Source organism: Capricornis sumatraensis, chromosome 1, assembly GCF_032405125.1.
Source record: "Capricornis sumatraensis isolate serow.1 chromosome 1, serow.2, whole genome shotgun sequence".
Lineage (NCBI taxonomy): Eukaryota > Metazoa > Chordata > Mammalia > Artiodactyla > Bovidae > Capricornis > Capricornis sumatraensis.
Window position 1 is genome coordinate 7,506,382 of NC_091069.1, and position 18,518 is coordinate 7,524,899.

At 42.1% G+C, this 18,518-nt stretch overlaps 2 protein-coding genes across 2 annotated transcripts in view; one reads left to right on the forward strand and one right to left on the reverse strand.

The window, feature by feature from the left end:
- NUP188 (nucleoporin 188) overlaps window positions 1-15,774 on the reverse strand; it is a 41,699-nt gene extending 25,925 nt beyond the window's left edge. Inside the window, exons 1-8 of the mRNA XM_068966056.1 lie at window positions 15,743-15,774; window positions 9,956-10,010; window positions 8,557-8,630; window positions 5,693-5,777; window positions 5,057-5,137; window positions 4,528-4,572; window positions 522-614; window positions 265-384 (exon numbers count right to left, since the gene is read on the reverse strand). Coding sequence (XP_068822157.1) covers window positions 265-384; window positions 522-614; window positions 4,528-4,572; window positions 5,057-5,137; window positions 5,693-5,777; window positions 8,557-8,630; window positions 9,956-10,010; window positions 15,743-15,774 — 585 coding nt within the window. The remainder of the gene's footprint in view (window positions 1-264; window positions 385-521; window positions 615-4,527; window positions 4,573-5,056; window positions 5,138-5,692; window positions 5,778-8,556; window positions 8,631-9,955; window positions 10,011-15,742) is intronic.
- Window positions 15,775-15,907: 133 nt separating this feature from the next.
- DOLK (dolichol kinase) lies at window positions 15,908-17,891 on the forward strand. The gene has a single exon (XM_068976980.1). It carries the CDS (start codon window positions 16,186-16,188, stop codon window positions 17,800-17,802), a length of 1,617 nt encoding a protein of 538 aa, XP_068833081.1. The 5' UTR covers window positions 15,908-16,185; the 3' UTR covers window positions 17,803-17,891.
- The last annotated feature ends 627 nt before the right edge of the window (window positions 17,892-18,518 follow it).

Consider the following 18,518-nt stretch of genomic DNA (forward strand, 5'->3'; position numbering starts at 1 on the left):
TGGGTTGAGAGTTTCATTAACCATTAAGAGAATATTTCGGGTAAGAAAAAAAAATAAACTAATTGGGTTGATAAAGTCAAGAGAAAAGCCCAAATTAAGTACCATAGTTAATGTTTTGATTCATATGACATTTTCAAACTTTTCTAAGAAGTGATAATCTATAAATGTTTTAAGTTAGTATGTAAATCAATAATTTAATCTGGAGCTCTATAAGCAAAGATACACAATTTTCCAGAGTTACAGGAGGGCCCAATAACCACATACCATGAGGTTTCCATGTGTCTCCCATGTTGGTGCTTCAGTTTTATAAAGCTCTTCAAACTGCTGTCTATATTTTGTAATTAGCTCCTTTTCCAATTTATCCACACAGTCGGCATATTCAACCTTAAAAAAATTCAAAACAGGGTAACTTGCATCTTTAGTAAAAGGTAAATATTCAAATGAACAGAAATATGAATAAATTATTAAAAAAGACTAAATTTTACAGGGTAAAGAGAACCAAGAGGACTAAATGGGCTTACCCTATAGGGGTGTCTTTCATCTTGGAAATAAGTGAGAAGGTGTAAGACACAACGAAGAATACAGGTTCTTTCTTCATAGTAATAATCTGCAATCTGGGAAGAACCCAAAGATTCAAAATCAGTTACTCACCTCTGCATAGAAGATATTCAATTTTAAATTTACTGACAAAGAAATCACTTAAAAATGTGAAAGGAGAAGTTCCTGAAAAACTGCATATATAATTCCTTGAACTATATAAGAAATTACAGAAATGGAAACACAGTGTTAAGCCAAAAAAGCAAAAGATCTTCTTGAACTAGGATACAAGTACAGTCATACAAGATAAAAGGAATTATTTAATAATAAAAATAAGTTTTCTAGCATGATTTCTTATTTCAGCATTCAAGTAACAAATAATGCTATAAACTGACAGGCCAAATACATGAAAGCATATATAAAAATATCACTAGTGTATATCCTAATTGCTTGCAACTGATGTTTAATGAGAACAGGAAACTACTTCAGAATTCATGGTCAAATTCCATGTTAAAATGAGATTCTATGCCCACTCTCACCATTTCTAGTCAACACAGGATTGAAAGTCCTAGCCACAGCCATCAGAGAAGAAAAAGAAAAGGTATCCAAATTGGAAAAGAAGTAAAATTGTCATTATATGCATCTGACATGATCCTATATATAGAAAACCCTAAGGATTCCACACAAAAACTACTGGAACTGATAAACAAATTCAGCAAGGTAGCAAAATACAAGATTAACATAAGAAATCTACTGCATTTCTTCACACTAACAATGAAATAATCAGGCAGGGAAAGTAAAAGAAAAAAACTCTTTTAAAACCACATCTAGATAATCAACAAGGATCTACGATAGAGCACAGGGAACTCTACTCAATATTCTATAATAACCTACATGGGAAAAGAACATGAAAAAGAATGGATATATATGTATTCATATAACTGAATAGCAAGAAGAGATAAGAAAGCCTTTCTCAGTGATCAGTGCAAAGAAATTTATGAAAACAATAGAACAGGAAAGACTAGAGAGCTCTTAAAGAAAATAGATACCAAGGGAACATTTCATGCAAAGATGGGCTCGATAAAGGACAGAAATGGTATGGACCTAACAGAGGCAGAAGATATTAAGAAGAGGTGGCAAGAATACACAGAAGAATTATACAAAAAAGATCTTCACAACCCAGATAATCACAATGGTATGATGACTCACCTAGAACCAGACATCCTGAAATGAGAAGTCAAGTGGGCCTTAGGAAGCATCTCTACGAACAAAGCTAGTGGAGGTGATGGAATTCCAGTTGAGCTATTTCAAATCCTGAAAGATGATGCTGTGAAAGTGGTGTACTCAATATGTCAGCAAATTTGGAAAACTCAGCAGTGGCCACAGGACTGGAAAAGCTCAGTTCTCATTCCAATCCCAAAGAAAGGCAATGCCAAACAATGCTCAAACTACTGCACAATTGCACTCATCTCACACGCTAGTAAAGTAATGCTCAAAATTCTTGAAGTCAGGCTTTAACAATACATGAACCTCCAGATGTTCAAGCTGGTTTTAGAAAAGGCAGAGGAACCAGAGATCAAATTGCCAACATCCGCTGGATCATCAAAAAAGCAAGAGAGTTCCAGAAAAACATCTATTTCTGCTTTATTGACTATGCCACAGCCTTTGACTGTGTGGATCACAACACACTGTGGAAAATTCTGAAAGAGATGGAAATACCAGACCACCTGATCTGCCTCTTGAGAAATCTGTATGCAGGTCAGGAAGCAAGTTAGAACTAGACATGAAACAACAGACTGGTTCCAAATAGGAAAAGGAGTACGTCAAGGCTGTATATTGTCACCCTGCTTATTTAACTTATATGCAGAATACATCATGAGAAACGTTAGGCTGGATGAAACACAAGCTGGAATCAAGATCGCTGGGAGAAATACCAATAACCTTAGATATGCAGATGACACCACCCTTATGGCAGAAAGCAAAGAACTGAAGAGCCTCTTGATGAATGTGAAAGAGGAGAGTAAAAAAGTTGGCTTAAAGCTCAACATTCAGAAAACTAAGATCATGGCATCCAGTCCCATCACTTTATGGCAAATAGATGGGGATACAGTGGAAACAGTGGCAGACTTTTTATTTTGGGGGCTCCAAAATCACTGCAGAGGGTGATTGCAGCCATGAAATTAGAAGACGCTTACTCCTTGGAAGAAAAGTTATGACCAACCTAGATAGTATATTCAAAAGCAGAGACATTACTTTGCTAACAAAGGTCCGTCTAGTCAAAGCTATGGTTTTTCCAGTAGTCGTGTATGGATGTGAGAGTTGGACTATAAAGAAAGCTGAGGGCTGAAGCATTGATGCTTTTGAACTGTGGTGTTGGAGAAGACTCTTGAGAGTCCCTTGGACTGCAAGGAGATACAACCAGTCCATGCTAAAGGAAATCAGTCCTGAATATTCATTGGAAGGAATGATGCTGAAGCTGAAACTTCAATACTCTGGCCACCTGATGCGAAGAACTGACTCACTGGAAAAGACCCTGAGGCTGGGAAAGATTGACAGCGTGAGGAGAAGGGGACAACAGAGGATGAGATGGCTGGATGGCATCAGCGACTCGATGGACATGAGTTTGAGTAAACTCTGGGTGTTGGTGATGGACAGGGAGGCCTGGTGTGCTGCAGTCCACGGGGTCACAAAGAGTCAGACATGACTGAGCGACTGAACTGAACTGATAACTGAATCACTGTGCTGTACACTTGAAACTAACACGATATTGTAAATCAACTATACTTCAATGTTAAATTTTCCAAAAAATTAATAAATAAAAAATCACACCAAAAAAATAAAATACTCAGGAACATACCTTACCAAAGAGGTGAAAAACTTATAAGCTGAGAACTATAAAATATGAAACACTGATAAAGGAAATTGAAGATGATTCAAAGAAATGGAAAGATATCCATGCTCTTGGACTGGCAGAGTTAATATTATTACAATGGATTCTTTACTGTCTAAGCGACCAGGGAAGCCCATTAAAATAGCAATACTACCCCAAAACAATCTACAGATTTAATGAAATCCCTATGAAATTACCCATGACATTTCTCATAGAAGTAAAACAAATAATACTGAAATGTATATGGAACCATAAAAGACCCAGAATTGCCAAAGCAATTCTGAGGAAAAAGAACAAAACTGGAGGCATCACGTTCCCAAGTTTCAGACAATACTGCCAAACTACAGTAACCAAACAGCGTTGCATTAGGACAAAAATCGACAATGGAACAGAACAGAGAGCCCAGAAATAAACCCACACACCTATAGTCAATCTTCAAAAAAGGAGGCAAGAATATACAATGAAAAAAAGATAGTCTCTTTAGCAAGTGGTGTTGGGAAAGCTAAACAGCCACACGTAAATCAAGTTAGAAGTTACGATACTTCCTCATACCACACACAAAGATACACTCAAAATGTCATAAAGACTTAAATATAAAATATGATACCATAACAACTCCTAGAATAGAACAAAGGCAAAACATTCTCTGATATAAATTGTAGCAATGTTTTCAACACTTAGATCAGTCTCCAAAGGCAACAGAAATAAATAAAAGCAAAAATAAACAAATAGGACCTAAGCAAAGTCACAAGCTTTTGCACAGCAAAGAAAATCATAAACAAAATGAAAAGACAACTTTGGAGGTTGGGGGAAATAAAGAAATTAAAAAATTCAAATTAGTCCTACTGCATTTACACCGAGAGAAAAAATATCCATGGACCAGTTCCCATTTCCAGTGGCTGAAGAATCTGTCATGGAAAAAGGCTTCAGTTGGGTCCAGTGGAAAGCCTCTTGTTTCACAAGTGAATTAATGAGCTTGTTCATTACGACATCAATGCTTACTCAACAAGAAGTCAAAGCCAGCAGTGTTCAGGAGAACTCAGTCAAGAAGCTGTTGCCCAATTTTACATCAAAGAATGGAAATGGTGACTAGCACTGACCTTCAGGATTAAGGCCTGGCTCTGCCTCTCATCTTGCAGCACCGTCTGAAGGAAGAAAGAGCAGTCAAAGAGCCATCTTACAAGCAAAATCAATTAACAAAGAAAAAGGTAAGCATCTTCACCTTATTCTTCAAGATTAAAACTGCTCATTCATCTCTGGATAATGTTTTTACCTAAGTATATCCAAGTCTGTGCTTAAATTCCTGCCGCTCTCCTCTGGCCTCAGTTTTCTCATATGAAAAATCAGGGGCTGGAAAGGCTAGACGTTATCTCAGGTCCTTTTCAGCTCAGACACCCTGTGATTCTATGATTAACACATTAATCTTTGGCCTTTCAACCCCTCCACATCTGAGGATGGACACCAACTTAAGCATAGCTCTTTTAAAGTTTACAAGGTTTTTGCTGAGAATGGCTGTATCTAATCACCCATCTCTGCTGCAGAGAACTGGTACCAAAACTATATGAAGTGTCTAAAATCAACAAGGAAAAGGACAAATGCAGGAGAAGGAAGCTGGACATAACTACAGACCTTTAGTGAGTCCCGAGTACCTCTGTAATCCTCTTGAAGGTAACACTGGAGTAACTGCACACTCTGTTCTTCATCAAGACCCTACAAACAGAAGCCATAAGGGAGGAACAGTCACCTCGAGTCAGAAACCACACAGAGCATGCAAAGCAACCTGAAGTTCTGTCCTCTGGAATGAACACAGAACTTGAATAAACCAAAATTCTTTTAAAAGATTTCATAAACATAACAATTTTAATTCAACAGGAGAAAAAGGAGCAGCCACTGACGTGCAATTTACAGCCGATTAAATTTACACGTCAGAAACAACTGTGCTTATTCACCAAGCAGATTAACATAGCATGATCTGGGTTTCCAAAATTAAAAGGAAGCAGCTATATATTTAAATACAATCTGGTCAACTTGAACACCACAAGCGTGCTGAAGACGACTCTATGATGTGCAGTAAACAGGATCAGGCAACTTGACTTGTGGCTTTTAGCAAGAAGAGTTGCTGCCTGGGCATTTTTGAAATATAATATGCTCTATTTAACTCTAAAACTGAATTAAACTGAATTTTCACCAACAATCACTAACAGTAAAATCATGCATATCCACCTTGCAGGTAATAAACTGAAGCCAGTGCTAATTTTTACTCACCAAAAACTTGCTGATTCTTAAACCCAGTTCCTTCAGTGGTGAAGCTACATCTTTACTAGCTTTCACTTTTTCAGCTGAACTTGGACTATGAAAAGAACAGTGAATCATTTTTTCATTCTCAATGACTCTCTAGGGGTTTTAAATGAAAATACTTAACCTTTCTCTGCTCTTTAGGTGCCTATAAAACACACACACACAAGTTCATCTCTACAGATTTTATAACACAAAACTATGTCTAAGTAATAAATATAGTATATGTCTGTTACAAACTATAGTTGTAACTACATTATTTGTAGTTATACTTAGTGACATTAATTATTTTGATCCTTAGAACTATCCTGGAAGGCAAACATTACTATCCCCATTTTGCAGATGGAATTACCAACACTTAGGAAGAATAAATAACTTACCAAAAATCTCACAGCTAATAAAGTTGACATGAAATTTAAAACCAGGTCTGTTAGCATACATACATATATTACCTAGCTATGTCCACTGGGAAGGCCTAGATGCTACAACATCCCAGCAGCAGCGAACACACCCAGCACCCGGATCTTTATTTCTAACATCATTCTCTAATGAAAGGTATTAGGACTCCTTGGAGAAATGGCTGAGTCCAGAGCTGGGGTGGGGAAAAGACTAGATGAGCCTGGAGCATCTTGTAATGCCAAAGAGTAAGAAAATACTCAGAAAACAAGAGGATGGGGACATAGCAAAAATCTGAAAGGATGCCCCATGGCCAAAGTTGGAACAGGTATAAACAAAGTATGAAATAAATGAGTCCATGATGATCTAAATAAATGAAAGAGTGAATAAATATATACATAAAACAAATGGGGGAGAAGGGAACAATCCTCCTTACAGAAGAAGTTCAGTAACACACATACATGCTACCCCTTTCAGGAGGTGGTTTAATCCCACTACACCCCCAACACTCAAAGTAGGCTATACCAAGTGACTCACTTCTGATAAATAGAGGAGAGGAAGAGAAAAGTGACTTTACAGAGCAGACATCTGGCAAACGCTACCTTACCCAAGTGAGCAAGGTTAACATCACCAGTGACTTCCTGTGGGTAACATGTATCCTCTGCCATGATATGGTAAGAATGAGACTTCACCACTGTGTATTCTTTCCAAAAACCCACCACCTCAATCTAATAATAGTAATAATAATAATAATAAATCATACAGTTCTAAATTGAAGGCATTATACTACAAAATACTTGACCAGTCTTCCTCAAAACTATTTGAAGTCATGAAAATCAAGGCAAAATTGATATACTGTCACAGCTAACAGCTAAGGGGACATGACAACTAAATATAATGTGATTCCCTGGTCTGAATCCTGAAATAGAAAGAGGACATTAAAAAAAAGTCTTTAATGGCTAAAAATCTGTGTTAAATTCAAATTAAGCCTGCAGTTTAAAAAGAAAAAAAAAAGTCTGTCAGACTTTAAATCTCATATTATTACAAAGGGAACTTTTATCTTAAAAAAAAGAAACTCATACCACAAATGCCCGTTCTGTGAACTGAAGCATATTGTTGTTGGATTTGTTTTTTTAAGAGAGACTCACATTTCACAGAAAATTCACAACACAAAGGCTACTATAAAGTTAAACAACAAGTTCTGAAAGAGGCAACACAGAATGATGATTAAGAACACAGACACTGGAGTAAGACTGCCAGGTTCGAATCCTGGTTCTACCACTTACTAGCTGTGTGACCTTGGGCAAGTTACTTAACCTCTTTGTGTCTCAGTTGCCCCATCTGTAAAATGGAAACAATAATAAAAATACCTAAACGTGATCATATAGTGCTTATCTTCTTTAAGTTCATCTATCCTAGATACTTAGTAAAGTATTTACAGATTAAAAAAAAAAAACATGATATCTAGGAGTTACTTCAATGTAACTATGGCAGAGGGGAAAAAAAAAGTTCTTCACTAACATAAGGGAATGAAGATGGAAGGCGACGATGTAATAAAATCAACAGGTGTTCAGAGATAGAAGGGAAGTGGGGGCAGCTTGGGAACCGTGAGGCGTAACAGAATGAGACCTGGACTAGGGATTGAGAGAGTCTGGCCCTATAAGGTTTACTCTCTTTTTAACCACTTTATATTTTATTATTCTTTTCCACTGCCCAGCAAAAAAAAAAATCTATTCAAACAAAGAATAAAAATATTACCTATCTCAAAGGGCTGTTGCAAGGATTAAATAACTTACTGTAAGTCTAGTGCTTAGAGCAGTAATTGGTACACAGTAAACAATACAGAAGTGTCAGCTGCTATTCTCCTTGCTCACTGCTATATCCTAGCATTTGGTGCTGACAGTTTCTCACACAAACATGATGGACTGAAATAAATATTAGGAGTATTAATTGAGTATTTAATAAAGCCTCATTCCCAATACTAGGGTTATACAACAGATTCGACACAACTATTTCTAAAAGGATTTTCCTTTTCTTCAACAGACAGAAAAAAATGTGCCATACTCTTTTTCCCTGGTTAATCAAATTATGTTCTCTCTGGTCTAACTAACCCATTAATATCATAAAATCCTACATGAGGTATATTATCATATGTGAAACAGATCGCCAGTCCAAGTTCAATGCATGAGACAGTGTGCTCAGGGCTGGTGCACTGGGATGACCCTGAAGGATGGGATGGGGAGGGAGGGGGGTTCAGAATGGGGAACACATGTACACCCATGGCTGATTCACGGCAAAAACCACTACAATACTGTAAAATAATTAGCCTCCAATTAAAATAAAAAACAAAATAAAATAAAATCCTACATGAGGATGGTTTCGTCTATCCCAGGTTCCTTGGGGAAATTACTCAAATGAGACCCACAGAATAGCCATACCTGGGAGGTTTATAGTAAGAAAGTCCTTCTAACAGCCGCTGCCAATGTTTATTCAGCTCTGCCTCAATCTGATTCTGGGAAAAAAAGAAGGAAGTTATACCAATGCGATTTTAATCAGATTCTACGATCACACTGAAGATAACATATTCCTTTGAGTCTTTTTAACATGCATCTTTCCCCACAGCTGAAATAATTTTGAATATAGAATTCTGTAGCCTGCTTTTCTTTGCTTAACATTCTAACAAAATGATTTAACCTTATTATGAAAATCTTGATAAACATCCTTTCTAGTGGTTGCATAATATTTTATCAAGTGACTAGATCATAATTCATTTACCATTCTTCTAATATTAGATATACTTAAGCTGGCTGTAATTCTTTATTCATATGAATAATACTATGGTAAAGAGCTTGTGCCCAAAATTTCTTCAGTACTTCTTTCTTTTAGATATATTCTCAGAAGTGGAATTATCAGAAGAGGGCATACAAAAAAAATATTAAAACTCTAAAAAAGATGTAACATTTATTATGTTAATTATAATCACAACACTAGTAATAATTGAACGTCATCTTAACACTTTAGGGCTTCCCATGTAGCGCAGCTGGTAAAGAATCCGCCTGCAACACAGGAGACACCGGTTCCATTCCTGGGCAGGAAGATCCGCTGGAGAAAGGACAGGCTACCCACTCCAGCATTCTTGGGGTTCCCTGGTGGCTCAGCTGGTAAAGAATCTGCCTGCAGCGTGGTAGACCTGGGTTCGATCCCTGGGGTGGGAAGATCCCCTGGAGAAGGGAATGGCTACCCACTCCAGTAGTCTGGCCTGGAGAATTCCAGGAACTCTATAGTCCACGGGGTCGCAAAGAGTCGGACCAGACTGAGCAACTTTCACTTTTGTTTTAACACTTTATCCTTACAGAGTCAGAAATGGGGGATGAACATGAAGAATTGTTCTTTACTAATTATACACTTGGAAATGCCCTAAAAACCTCAGCCTGTGACCTAAGCAGCTAGCTAAGTGGAAAAGGACGAAAAGGCAAGTCAGTATGAGATAGAGGAAAGATCTGAGAATCTTTCCTAGCCTGCAGTGGTAAAATGGTTTTTGTACCCCTACACTCAGCAGCCAATCAAGTAGCACTGGTATCTTTTTAGAAAAGGAATCACTAAGATACAAAGAAAAGTAGAGACTTGGAAAACTTCAGCAACTAGGCTGTAAGACAATACTGTATTTCGGTAAAGAGAACTGGGGAATGCATAATGCTTCTTTTAGAAATATAATGGGAATAAATTTTAGGAATAAAAAAAGGTGTTTACTTCCTATTTCAAAGAGGAGGAAAATATTTTTTGGTAATAAAAGTTACACAAAGAACCACAGAATCCATCCAAGAACATACCACTTACCAGTTCTCTCAGAGCTGACCTTCCTAGCAGAATTGTCCACAGTTCTCTACTGCTCCTGAAAAATGATAGAAAGCAGAGGTAAGTTTCCTCTTTTGGGAAAAAAAAAAAGTATATTTTAGAATTAATGAAACATAGTAATTAATGAAATACAGTACATCTTCTACGCTAAGAAGATGATTCAATTTAGTATTTCTGTCTCCTCCCTTTTCATTAATATGTAGTGACTAATAAGGAACAAGAATCTAGAAAAAGACTAATCTATTTCAGGACTCCCATCACCTCCAGAAATACATGACATAATGTACTTTCTCAATCAAGCAAAGTCTAGCAGTCATTACAAATGGCACTCGTTCACTCACTCCTTAATGAATTCCCACTAGGTGGTATCTGCAGTGCTAAATACAGAAGCCAAATAAAAACACAGGAGAGGTGGGGCCAGGTCTTGGTGTCAAATGGTGGTCTCCAGCACAGCTCACCCCAATGAGTACTCCCTAGTACCTGTGCCACCAGTGTCCCTGACCCCACAGTGAGTCACAGTTGCCCTCCCACCCTACCCGGCTCCCCAGAAAGACCCTCCAAGACGATCAGCTCATCACTCAACAACAGGCATATGAAGATTTCTGGAGAAATGTGCCATCTCTGGGAAATATGGAGACTGAGATGAAAAAAAAGTGAGTCCTTCAATAAAAGTACATCACAGCAAGACGACAAAAAGCGTGAAGGAACATGGTGAACCGGTGCATGTATCGCCCAAAACAGCCTCTGTCTTCTCTTTAGCATGGAGCCACAGAAGCAAATTCCGCTTCCTACATCATACTTTCATATATGCTTTGCTCAGATTCACCAACTATTACTTATTATTTTCTTTCTCCCTCTTTGCATCTGTATAATTATATATAATACAAACATGCATATATCTGCATATGTGTACACATGCACACATTTCCCCAAAACTATACAAAATCGTATTGGAGACACATTCCTTTATCTGTAAACATTTCAGTGTGTTTTTCCTAAAAGCAAGGACAACATCTTACACAGTCCAACTATCAAAACCAAGAAATTAGAACTTTCCTGGTAGTACAGTGGGTAAGAGTCCACCTGCCACAGAGGAAGGAGCCTGGCAAGCTACACATTCCATGGGGTCGCAAAGAGTCGGACATAACCGAGCGACAAAGCACAGCACAGCCCAGTCAACGCAAGGGGCACGGGTTCAATCCCTGGTCTAGGAAGATTCCACGTGCCGTGGAGCAGCTAAGACTGTATACCACAACTACTAAAGCCTGCATGCCTGGAGCCTATGCTCTGCAGCGAGAAGCCACCGAAGCCCCCACACCGCAACAACGAGCTTCCCCCAGTTGCCGCGAGCAGAGGAAGCCCAAGTGCAGCAAAGAAGACTCAGTGCAGCCAATAAATAAATAAATGGGGAAAAAAACAAACTGATACCAGAAAAGAAAGCACGCATATAGTCCCTGCTCCCATCCAGTGAGCTCTTCAAATATACTCCCAACTATGTGCTAACTCCATTTCCTTCCCTCAGCCATGCCTTCGGAATTTCAGGAAAACTTGCTTTGTGTTTTGTTTTTTTTAATCTACAATTAAATTTCAAAATGCAGCATTAAGAAATTATCTCAAGAAAGGATTATAAAAAGCACAGGGATTATATTTGGGGAGATTCTAAGTAAGCCCTAGAAGAGTTACCTGAAACAATTAACACTGTTTGGAAAGCCTATCTTCAGAGAGAAGATGAAAAGGTCCTAATAAAATATATTAGACAGTTACCAAGAAGAATGCAAGTTATATAAACTATGAGGATAAATTGAAAAATCTCTTCCTCATCAAGGCAAAACACAAAGCACTAGCCCTATCTATTTAAAAATGGTCTTACAGGATTTTTCCATCAAAAGAGGATTAAATTAGACATCTTAAAATCATAAATCTCTCTCCTAAGGGTTAACGCTATTAAGAAAACAACCTCGATTCTGCTGAATCAATAATCACCAACTCCCACAACTGCACTGTGGAATCACTATAAATCATTTTTCTGATCACAAGAAAGCATTCACTATTTTAAAATTAGGAGATTAGATCCAGTTGATGAAACAAGTATGCCCTTTGTACTGATAAACTATATTAAAAGGTATGACTAAATCAAGCCCTAAGAAATTAAAGACAGAAGCAAGCTGTTTAAAGAAATGTATAGTAAGTTTTTAAAGAATGCCTTTTATAAAGACAATAAGCATCTAACCTATTTGTTTGGTAAATCTGACTTAGCAAAAAATAAAGGGAGGCTTTATTTAAAATGTCATATACTGAGCAACTTATCACTGGAGAAGGAAACGGCAACTCACACCAGTATTCTTGCTTGGAGAATCCCATGCCCAGAGGAACCTGGCTGGTCACGACTGAAGTGACTAAGCGGCAGCAGCACACTACTTTCACTTTACCCAAGACAGCTTCTGGTTTGCACCAAAAACATCAGGTATCTATCATATAATAAATAGCTAACAATGGGGCTAACAGTATCCCATAGTTAATGGAAAGAAATTTATTATTAACTGAAGGCTCTGGTATGCCTGAGTTAAATTACTCTTTCTGGATCGTACATCTTCCAATTTCAGAAGCGTGGGAACCAGTGAGCTCTAATTTATCGGCATTTGCCTTCAGAACTTTGATCTCTAGCAGGTAGCATTGATTCCCAAGAGACTCAGAATACCACCACCTGTACTCAAGGACCACCTGCCAGGATCCAGAATTCTTTGTTTACTCAAATTCAAGCTGTGGGTTATTTGTTACACCAAAATCCATACAGTTCAAACAAACAATTTCCCAAAAGAGTGTTTCTCAGAATGAAGTTGGTCCTCAGGCCAAACAGCCAAATCAGCTGAAAACAATACAGTAACACTGCAGAACCCTGGTCATTCCCAGAACCACACTTTCTCAGAGGTTAGGCTTGGGAAATCTACATTTTAAAATCAATTCCTAAATCACCACTGCTGGAGGGCATCAGTTTGTCTCAGAGGAGCAGGTCAAAGACCTGGTCAGTATAGATTTTTTTTTTGCCTTTTATGTCTGACATATCGGCTTTTTTGGGGGGTGGAGAGGGGAGAAAAAGATTCTGCTACAAAACAAGACTGAAGTAATGCAGTAACTTTTATACTTACTAATTAAAAGAAGAAAATAGCTATTTCTTTAGAAATATTCTCATTTGCAAAACCAAGTCATAGCATGTTATAAGGTGTCAAAAATAATGTTTATTGAAAACAAGTTGGATAACAAGATGAGCCAACATTTACTGAGCAGTTATGTGGGGGACTGTGCTAAGTCTTTAATGCTTTGTCTTACTGAATATTTCAACTGACCTATGAGGCAAATACTATCCGTATCATCTCATCAGGAAACTAAGGTTTCAGAGTGGTTAAGTAACTTCTGTAAGGCCACAAAGCTAATATTTAATGGAACCAGGGCTTGAACCTAGGCTTGCAAGACTCCAAAGTTTAATCATTATAAGACAGGGCCTCAAGTTGCACCCAGGAATTCACTCTGCAAGCAGATAAAGACTGAGGTGAAGTTTTCTGTCCTACAGTGGTATATCATACTCTAATACCGGGGCTGGTACACAGCAGGCCACCTCAATGAGAAGCCTGCGCACCACAACAAAGAGTAGCCCCTGCTCACCACAACTGAAAAAAAAAAAAAAAAAAAAGCCCACACAAAAGCAATGAAGACCATCAGAGCAAAAACTAACAAATCAATTAAAAAAAAAACAAAACTCCAAGTCCCTTTCAGACCTGCAAACTAACTGGAACAGAAAAACTAGAAAAAAAATTACATGCAGAAGTGCCAAGACATGGCAGAACAAAAGAGAAAACTGTAGCTTATCAGAAAGGAAATCATCCTGGAAATGAGTGTTACTGGCTCCTCAATTCCTACACATTTATGATCTAGGAATAACGGAAACCAAATAAATCTAAGACCTTCACGACACTCATAAACTTAGTGTTGGGAATGATAAAGGATGTTAAACATAACACATTCAGCTAAAAAGTAGAAAGTACCAAAGGGCAGGACCCTAACAATTAGACACTACAAGGAATATAACCACAAAAGACAGAAAAGAGTCAGAGAAGATAGTGATCACTAGCAACTAATCCAGGGATTGAAGAAAGACTTCACCTCAAACAGACCTGGAGGTTTGAGCAGGTGATTCTCAAGACTCAACAGACAAGACTGGAATTGTGATGTCCAATTCAAGCCTCAGGGTAACATTATCTACATATACTTTCAAGAAATGAAATAACTGCTACAGTATCTGTCATTTATTTGCACAATAAGTAAATAAATTTGAGCTAAGTACAAACTAAGGCACAGAAATTAAATAATTTGCCTCAAAAGTGAGATTCAAAAAATTTATTGACTTGCAGCCCAATGTTCTAGCAGACAACATGGAACTCCACTTCTCTAAAAGCTGGAGTAGGTGGAAATAGGAAATAATCAGAGATATCCACGTGGTTGGAAACCTTTTGGATGAAAGCAACTAAGAGATTGAAAATACCACGGAAGTAAAAATCCCTTTCATTAAAGAAGCCGCCTTGCCCTGCAGGAGCTAAACTTTACCCAAGATCCACAAGGACTGTAAGATAAGCCTGAGAAAAGGAAAGCACGGTGACCACGATGCTGCCCGACATTAAGAGCTGACATGACACAACGGCAGGAGGAAGAAGCAAACCGGTTCTCACAAAGTTCAGAAGCAGTTCAATGGACATTCCAAAGATGAAAATCTCACTCGAACAGAGAGGTGAAAGAAGTGCCAAGTGGAATAAACATTTGCTGAGAGTCTATTACTGCTCTTCTGGGTGTTGAGGCTACAGCAGTGAAGTGGACAAAAAAGTGGGGAGACGTTACTGGAACAAGGCGGAAAAAAAGTGGCAGGGGCGGTTGGGCGGGACGGGTGGAAGGGAGAACGGAGAACACTTTGAGGCTGCAAGTGAGAGATGCAAGTGCGGCGATCCGGCTAAAGCTTCCGAGTGGGACAATCCAGCTGGGAGCTGGGTTTGTGAGTCATCTGTAAATTACAAGGTGCCTCCCCAGAGTTGTGGGAGTTCGAGATGATAACGCGGAGAACCAGAGAGCGCGTCGCCAGGGTTTGGCGCTAGTAAGAACTGTCTTTTTAATATTTTCTCTTCCTGCCCTTTTAAAAGCCCAGTAACAGCGCCCGGGATGCCGACTGAAGCAATCAGTGCAAGAGAAAACGACTAGATGGATGAATGAAAGAGCGGCGAAAAAGGGCAGAAACCGCAAGGAGGTGGTTCCGCCACTCGCGAAACAGACCTCCCGGCGAGAGCACATGGCGGAACCGGGGGAGAGCCCGCCGGGCACGGGAGGCTGCGGCGGGGACCGGGTGGGGGCTCCCCCGGGCAACCGCGAAGCGCCCCGTCGCGCCTCGAGGGAGCGTCACACCGGACAGGACGCGCGGGGAGGGGGGGAGGGGGCGCCGAGGGACGCGCCGCCGGGAGAGGGGAGGGAAGGAGAAGGGCCGGGTGAGGAGACGGGAGGCCGGCGCCTCGGGAAGGGGGGAGGCGCCGGCCCCCCTTTCACAGAGGTCGCCTCGTATCCCCGCGCGCGGGGACCGTTTGGCCGTAACCGCCTCCCGTCCCGGCGCCCGTACACCTAGCCGGCCTTCATCCTGCCACTGCCGCCACATCTCGCCCTCAACTCCCGCCCCGGCTTGCGCTTGGTTTGGACCCCGCGCCTCAGTCATCCCCGCCGACTCGGCCCGCTCCGCACCTCACACACGGACCGCCGGCGGCAGCCGCCATCTTCGCGCGCCCGCGCGCCCCCAGCCCCGCCCCCAGACGCCACGCCCACGTGACCGCGCGCTTCCAGGGCGCGGACCGGGTTTTCGTCACGTGGGTGCGGGGGCGGGGCCAACATGGCGTTGCCGGGAGAGGTGAGGAACCCCAGGCAAGCGCGGCCGAGGCTGTGAGGGAGGTGGCAGAGGGGAGACGTCTACGCTGTGAGCGGGAAGTGGTGGAGGAAAGCCTGACGCCGACTCCCAGGCGGCATAGAGTGGCCTACAGTGGAGCTTCCCTTCTGGAGGGAGCTGAAGAACGGAGAAAGAAGGTGCCGGCAAGGCGAAGCTACCGCTATCTGCCGGGCGGGGGTTAAAGGGCCAGAGTCCAAGGCATCCCTAGTCACCCCGGTTTTCCGTGGGTCCGGAGTCTAGAGACATGACCCGAGAGTGCGCGCCCCCGACCCCTGGGTCCGGGGCTCCGCTGAGTGGCTCCGTGCTGGCAGAGGCGGCGGTGGTGTTCGTAGTGGTGCTGAGCATCCACGCAGCCGTGTGGGATCGATACTCGTGGTGCGCCGTGGCCCTCGCGGTGCAGGCCTTCTACGTTCAGTACAAATGGGACCGGCTCCTACAGCAGGGAAGCGCGGTCTTTCAGTTCCGAATGTCCGCGAACAGCGGCCTACTGCCCGCTTCGGTGGTCATGCCTTTGCTAGGACTGGTTATGAAGGAGCGCTGCCAGGCTGCGGGGAACCCATATTTCGAGCGGTTCGGAATTGTGGTGGCGGCCACGGGCATGGCAGTGGCCCTCTTCTCCTCAGTATTGGCCCTGGGCATCACTCGCCCGGTGCCCACCAACACCTGCGTCATCTCGGGCTTGGCTGGAGGCGTCATCATTTACATCATGAAGCACTCGCTGAGTGTTGGCGAGGTGATCGAGGTCCTGGAGGCCCTGCTGATCTTCGTGTACCTCAACATGATCCTCTTGTACCTGTTGCCTCGCTGCTTCACCCCTGGAGAGGCGCTGCTGGTCCTGGGTGGCATCAGCTTCATGCTCAACCAGCTCATCAAGCGCTCTCTCACTGTGGTGGAAAGCCAGGGGGACCCCTTGGACTTCTTCCTGCTCGTGGTAGTGGTAGGCATGGTGCTCATGGGCATCTTCTTCAGCACCCTCTTTGTATTCATGGACTCGGGCACCTGGGCCTCTTCCATCTTCTTCCACCTCATGACCTGCGTCCTGGGCCTTGGCGTCGTCCTGCCCTGGCTGCACCGCCTCATCCGCAGGAACCCCCTGCTGTGGCTTTTTCAATTCCTCTTCCAGACAGAGACCCGAGTCTACCTCCTAGCTTATTGGTGTCTGCTGGCCACCGCGGCCTGCCTGGTGGTTCTGTACCAGAATGCCAAGCGGTCATCTTCCGAGTCCAAGAAGCACCAGGCCTCCACCATCGCTCGAAAGTATTTCCACTTCATTGTGGTAGCCACCTACATCCCAGGTATCATCTTGGACCGGCCCTTGCTCTACGTGGCCGCCACCGTATGTCTGGCTGTCTTCATCTTCCTGGAGTATGTGCGCTATTTCCGCATCAAGCCCCTGGGCCATACCCTGCGAAGCCTTCTGTCCCTCTTCCTGGATGAACGAGACAGTGGGCCGCTCATCCTGACCCACATCTACCTGCTCCTAGGCATGTCTCTTCCCATCTGGTTAGTCCCCAGGCCCTGCACACAGAAGGGTAGCTTAGGAGGAGCCAGGGCCCTAGTGCCCTATGCAGGCGTCCTGGCTGTCGGTGTGGGTGACACTGTGGCCTCCATATTCGGCAGCACCATGGGGGAGATTCGCTGGCCTGGAACCAAAAAGACTTTTGAGGGAACCATGACATCTATATTTGCCCAGATCATTTCTGTAGCTCTGATCTTAATCTTTGACAGTGGAGTGGACCTGAACTACAGTTATGCTTGGATTTTGGGATCCATCAGCACCGTATCCCTCCTGGAAGCCTACACTACGCAGATAGACAATCTCCTTTTGCCTCTGTACCTCTTGATATTGCTGATGGCCTAGCTGCTGTGCGTTAGCGATGGAGGAAGCAGGGACATGGGGAGGACCAATGGTCCCCAGAGCAGCCAGCCACTTGGGCTTGAAGAGCCAAGATAGGAAGAAGCAGATTTAATTTTTCAACTGATTCAGATTTAAAATAAAAATCAAAGCACTCCTGGTTTTAGTTTTGCTGATATTTAAAAATGCAAAAAGGCTTTAAAGTCTAGTGCAACAGCTCATAGAGCTTGAGTGTGCTATAGGGCCCCTGCCTTGCAATCCTTGAGGGGCCAGAGTAGACTCTGGAGGTAGTAGGGCAGAGGGGTTAACATTTCAGGTTCTGGTGTCAACTCTTGTCAGACTACTTGGCTGAATCACTTCCTAACTGTGCGAGTCACTTAATCTCTTTGGGTCTCAGTTCTCTTGTCTGCAAGATGGGAATAGTAATAAGATCCTGCACCTCATGGGGTGAGGGTCTGGTGAAGTGACGTGAATGAGGTGTCCAGCCCAGGGCCTGCACATAAGTGCAAAAGGGCCACATGAGTGAGGGACAGTGTCTTTGTTACCCAAGACCAGTCATTAGTTCAACAAAAAGCCAAGCAAACCAAAGGTTATATGGGTTGTACTTGGAGAGTAGAATGACCCTACTCCTCTGGCTTCATTTGGAGGAGAGTCCAAGAGGAAAACAGCCAAGTGCATGTGGTTTCTCCCATTTGGCTTAGGAAGAGCTGAGGGGGAGAGAG

Coding starts and splice junctions, on each gene's coding strand:
- DOLK (XM_068976980.1), top strand. CDS start 16,186: ATGACCCGAGAGTGCGCGCCCCCGACCCCTGGGTCCGGGGCTCCGCTG.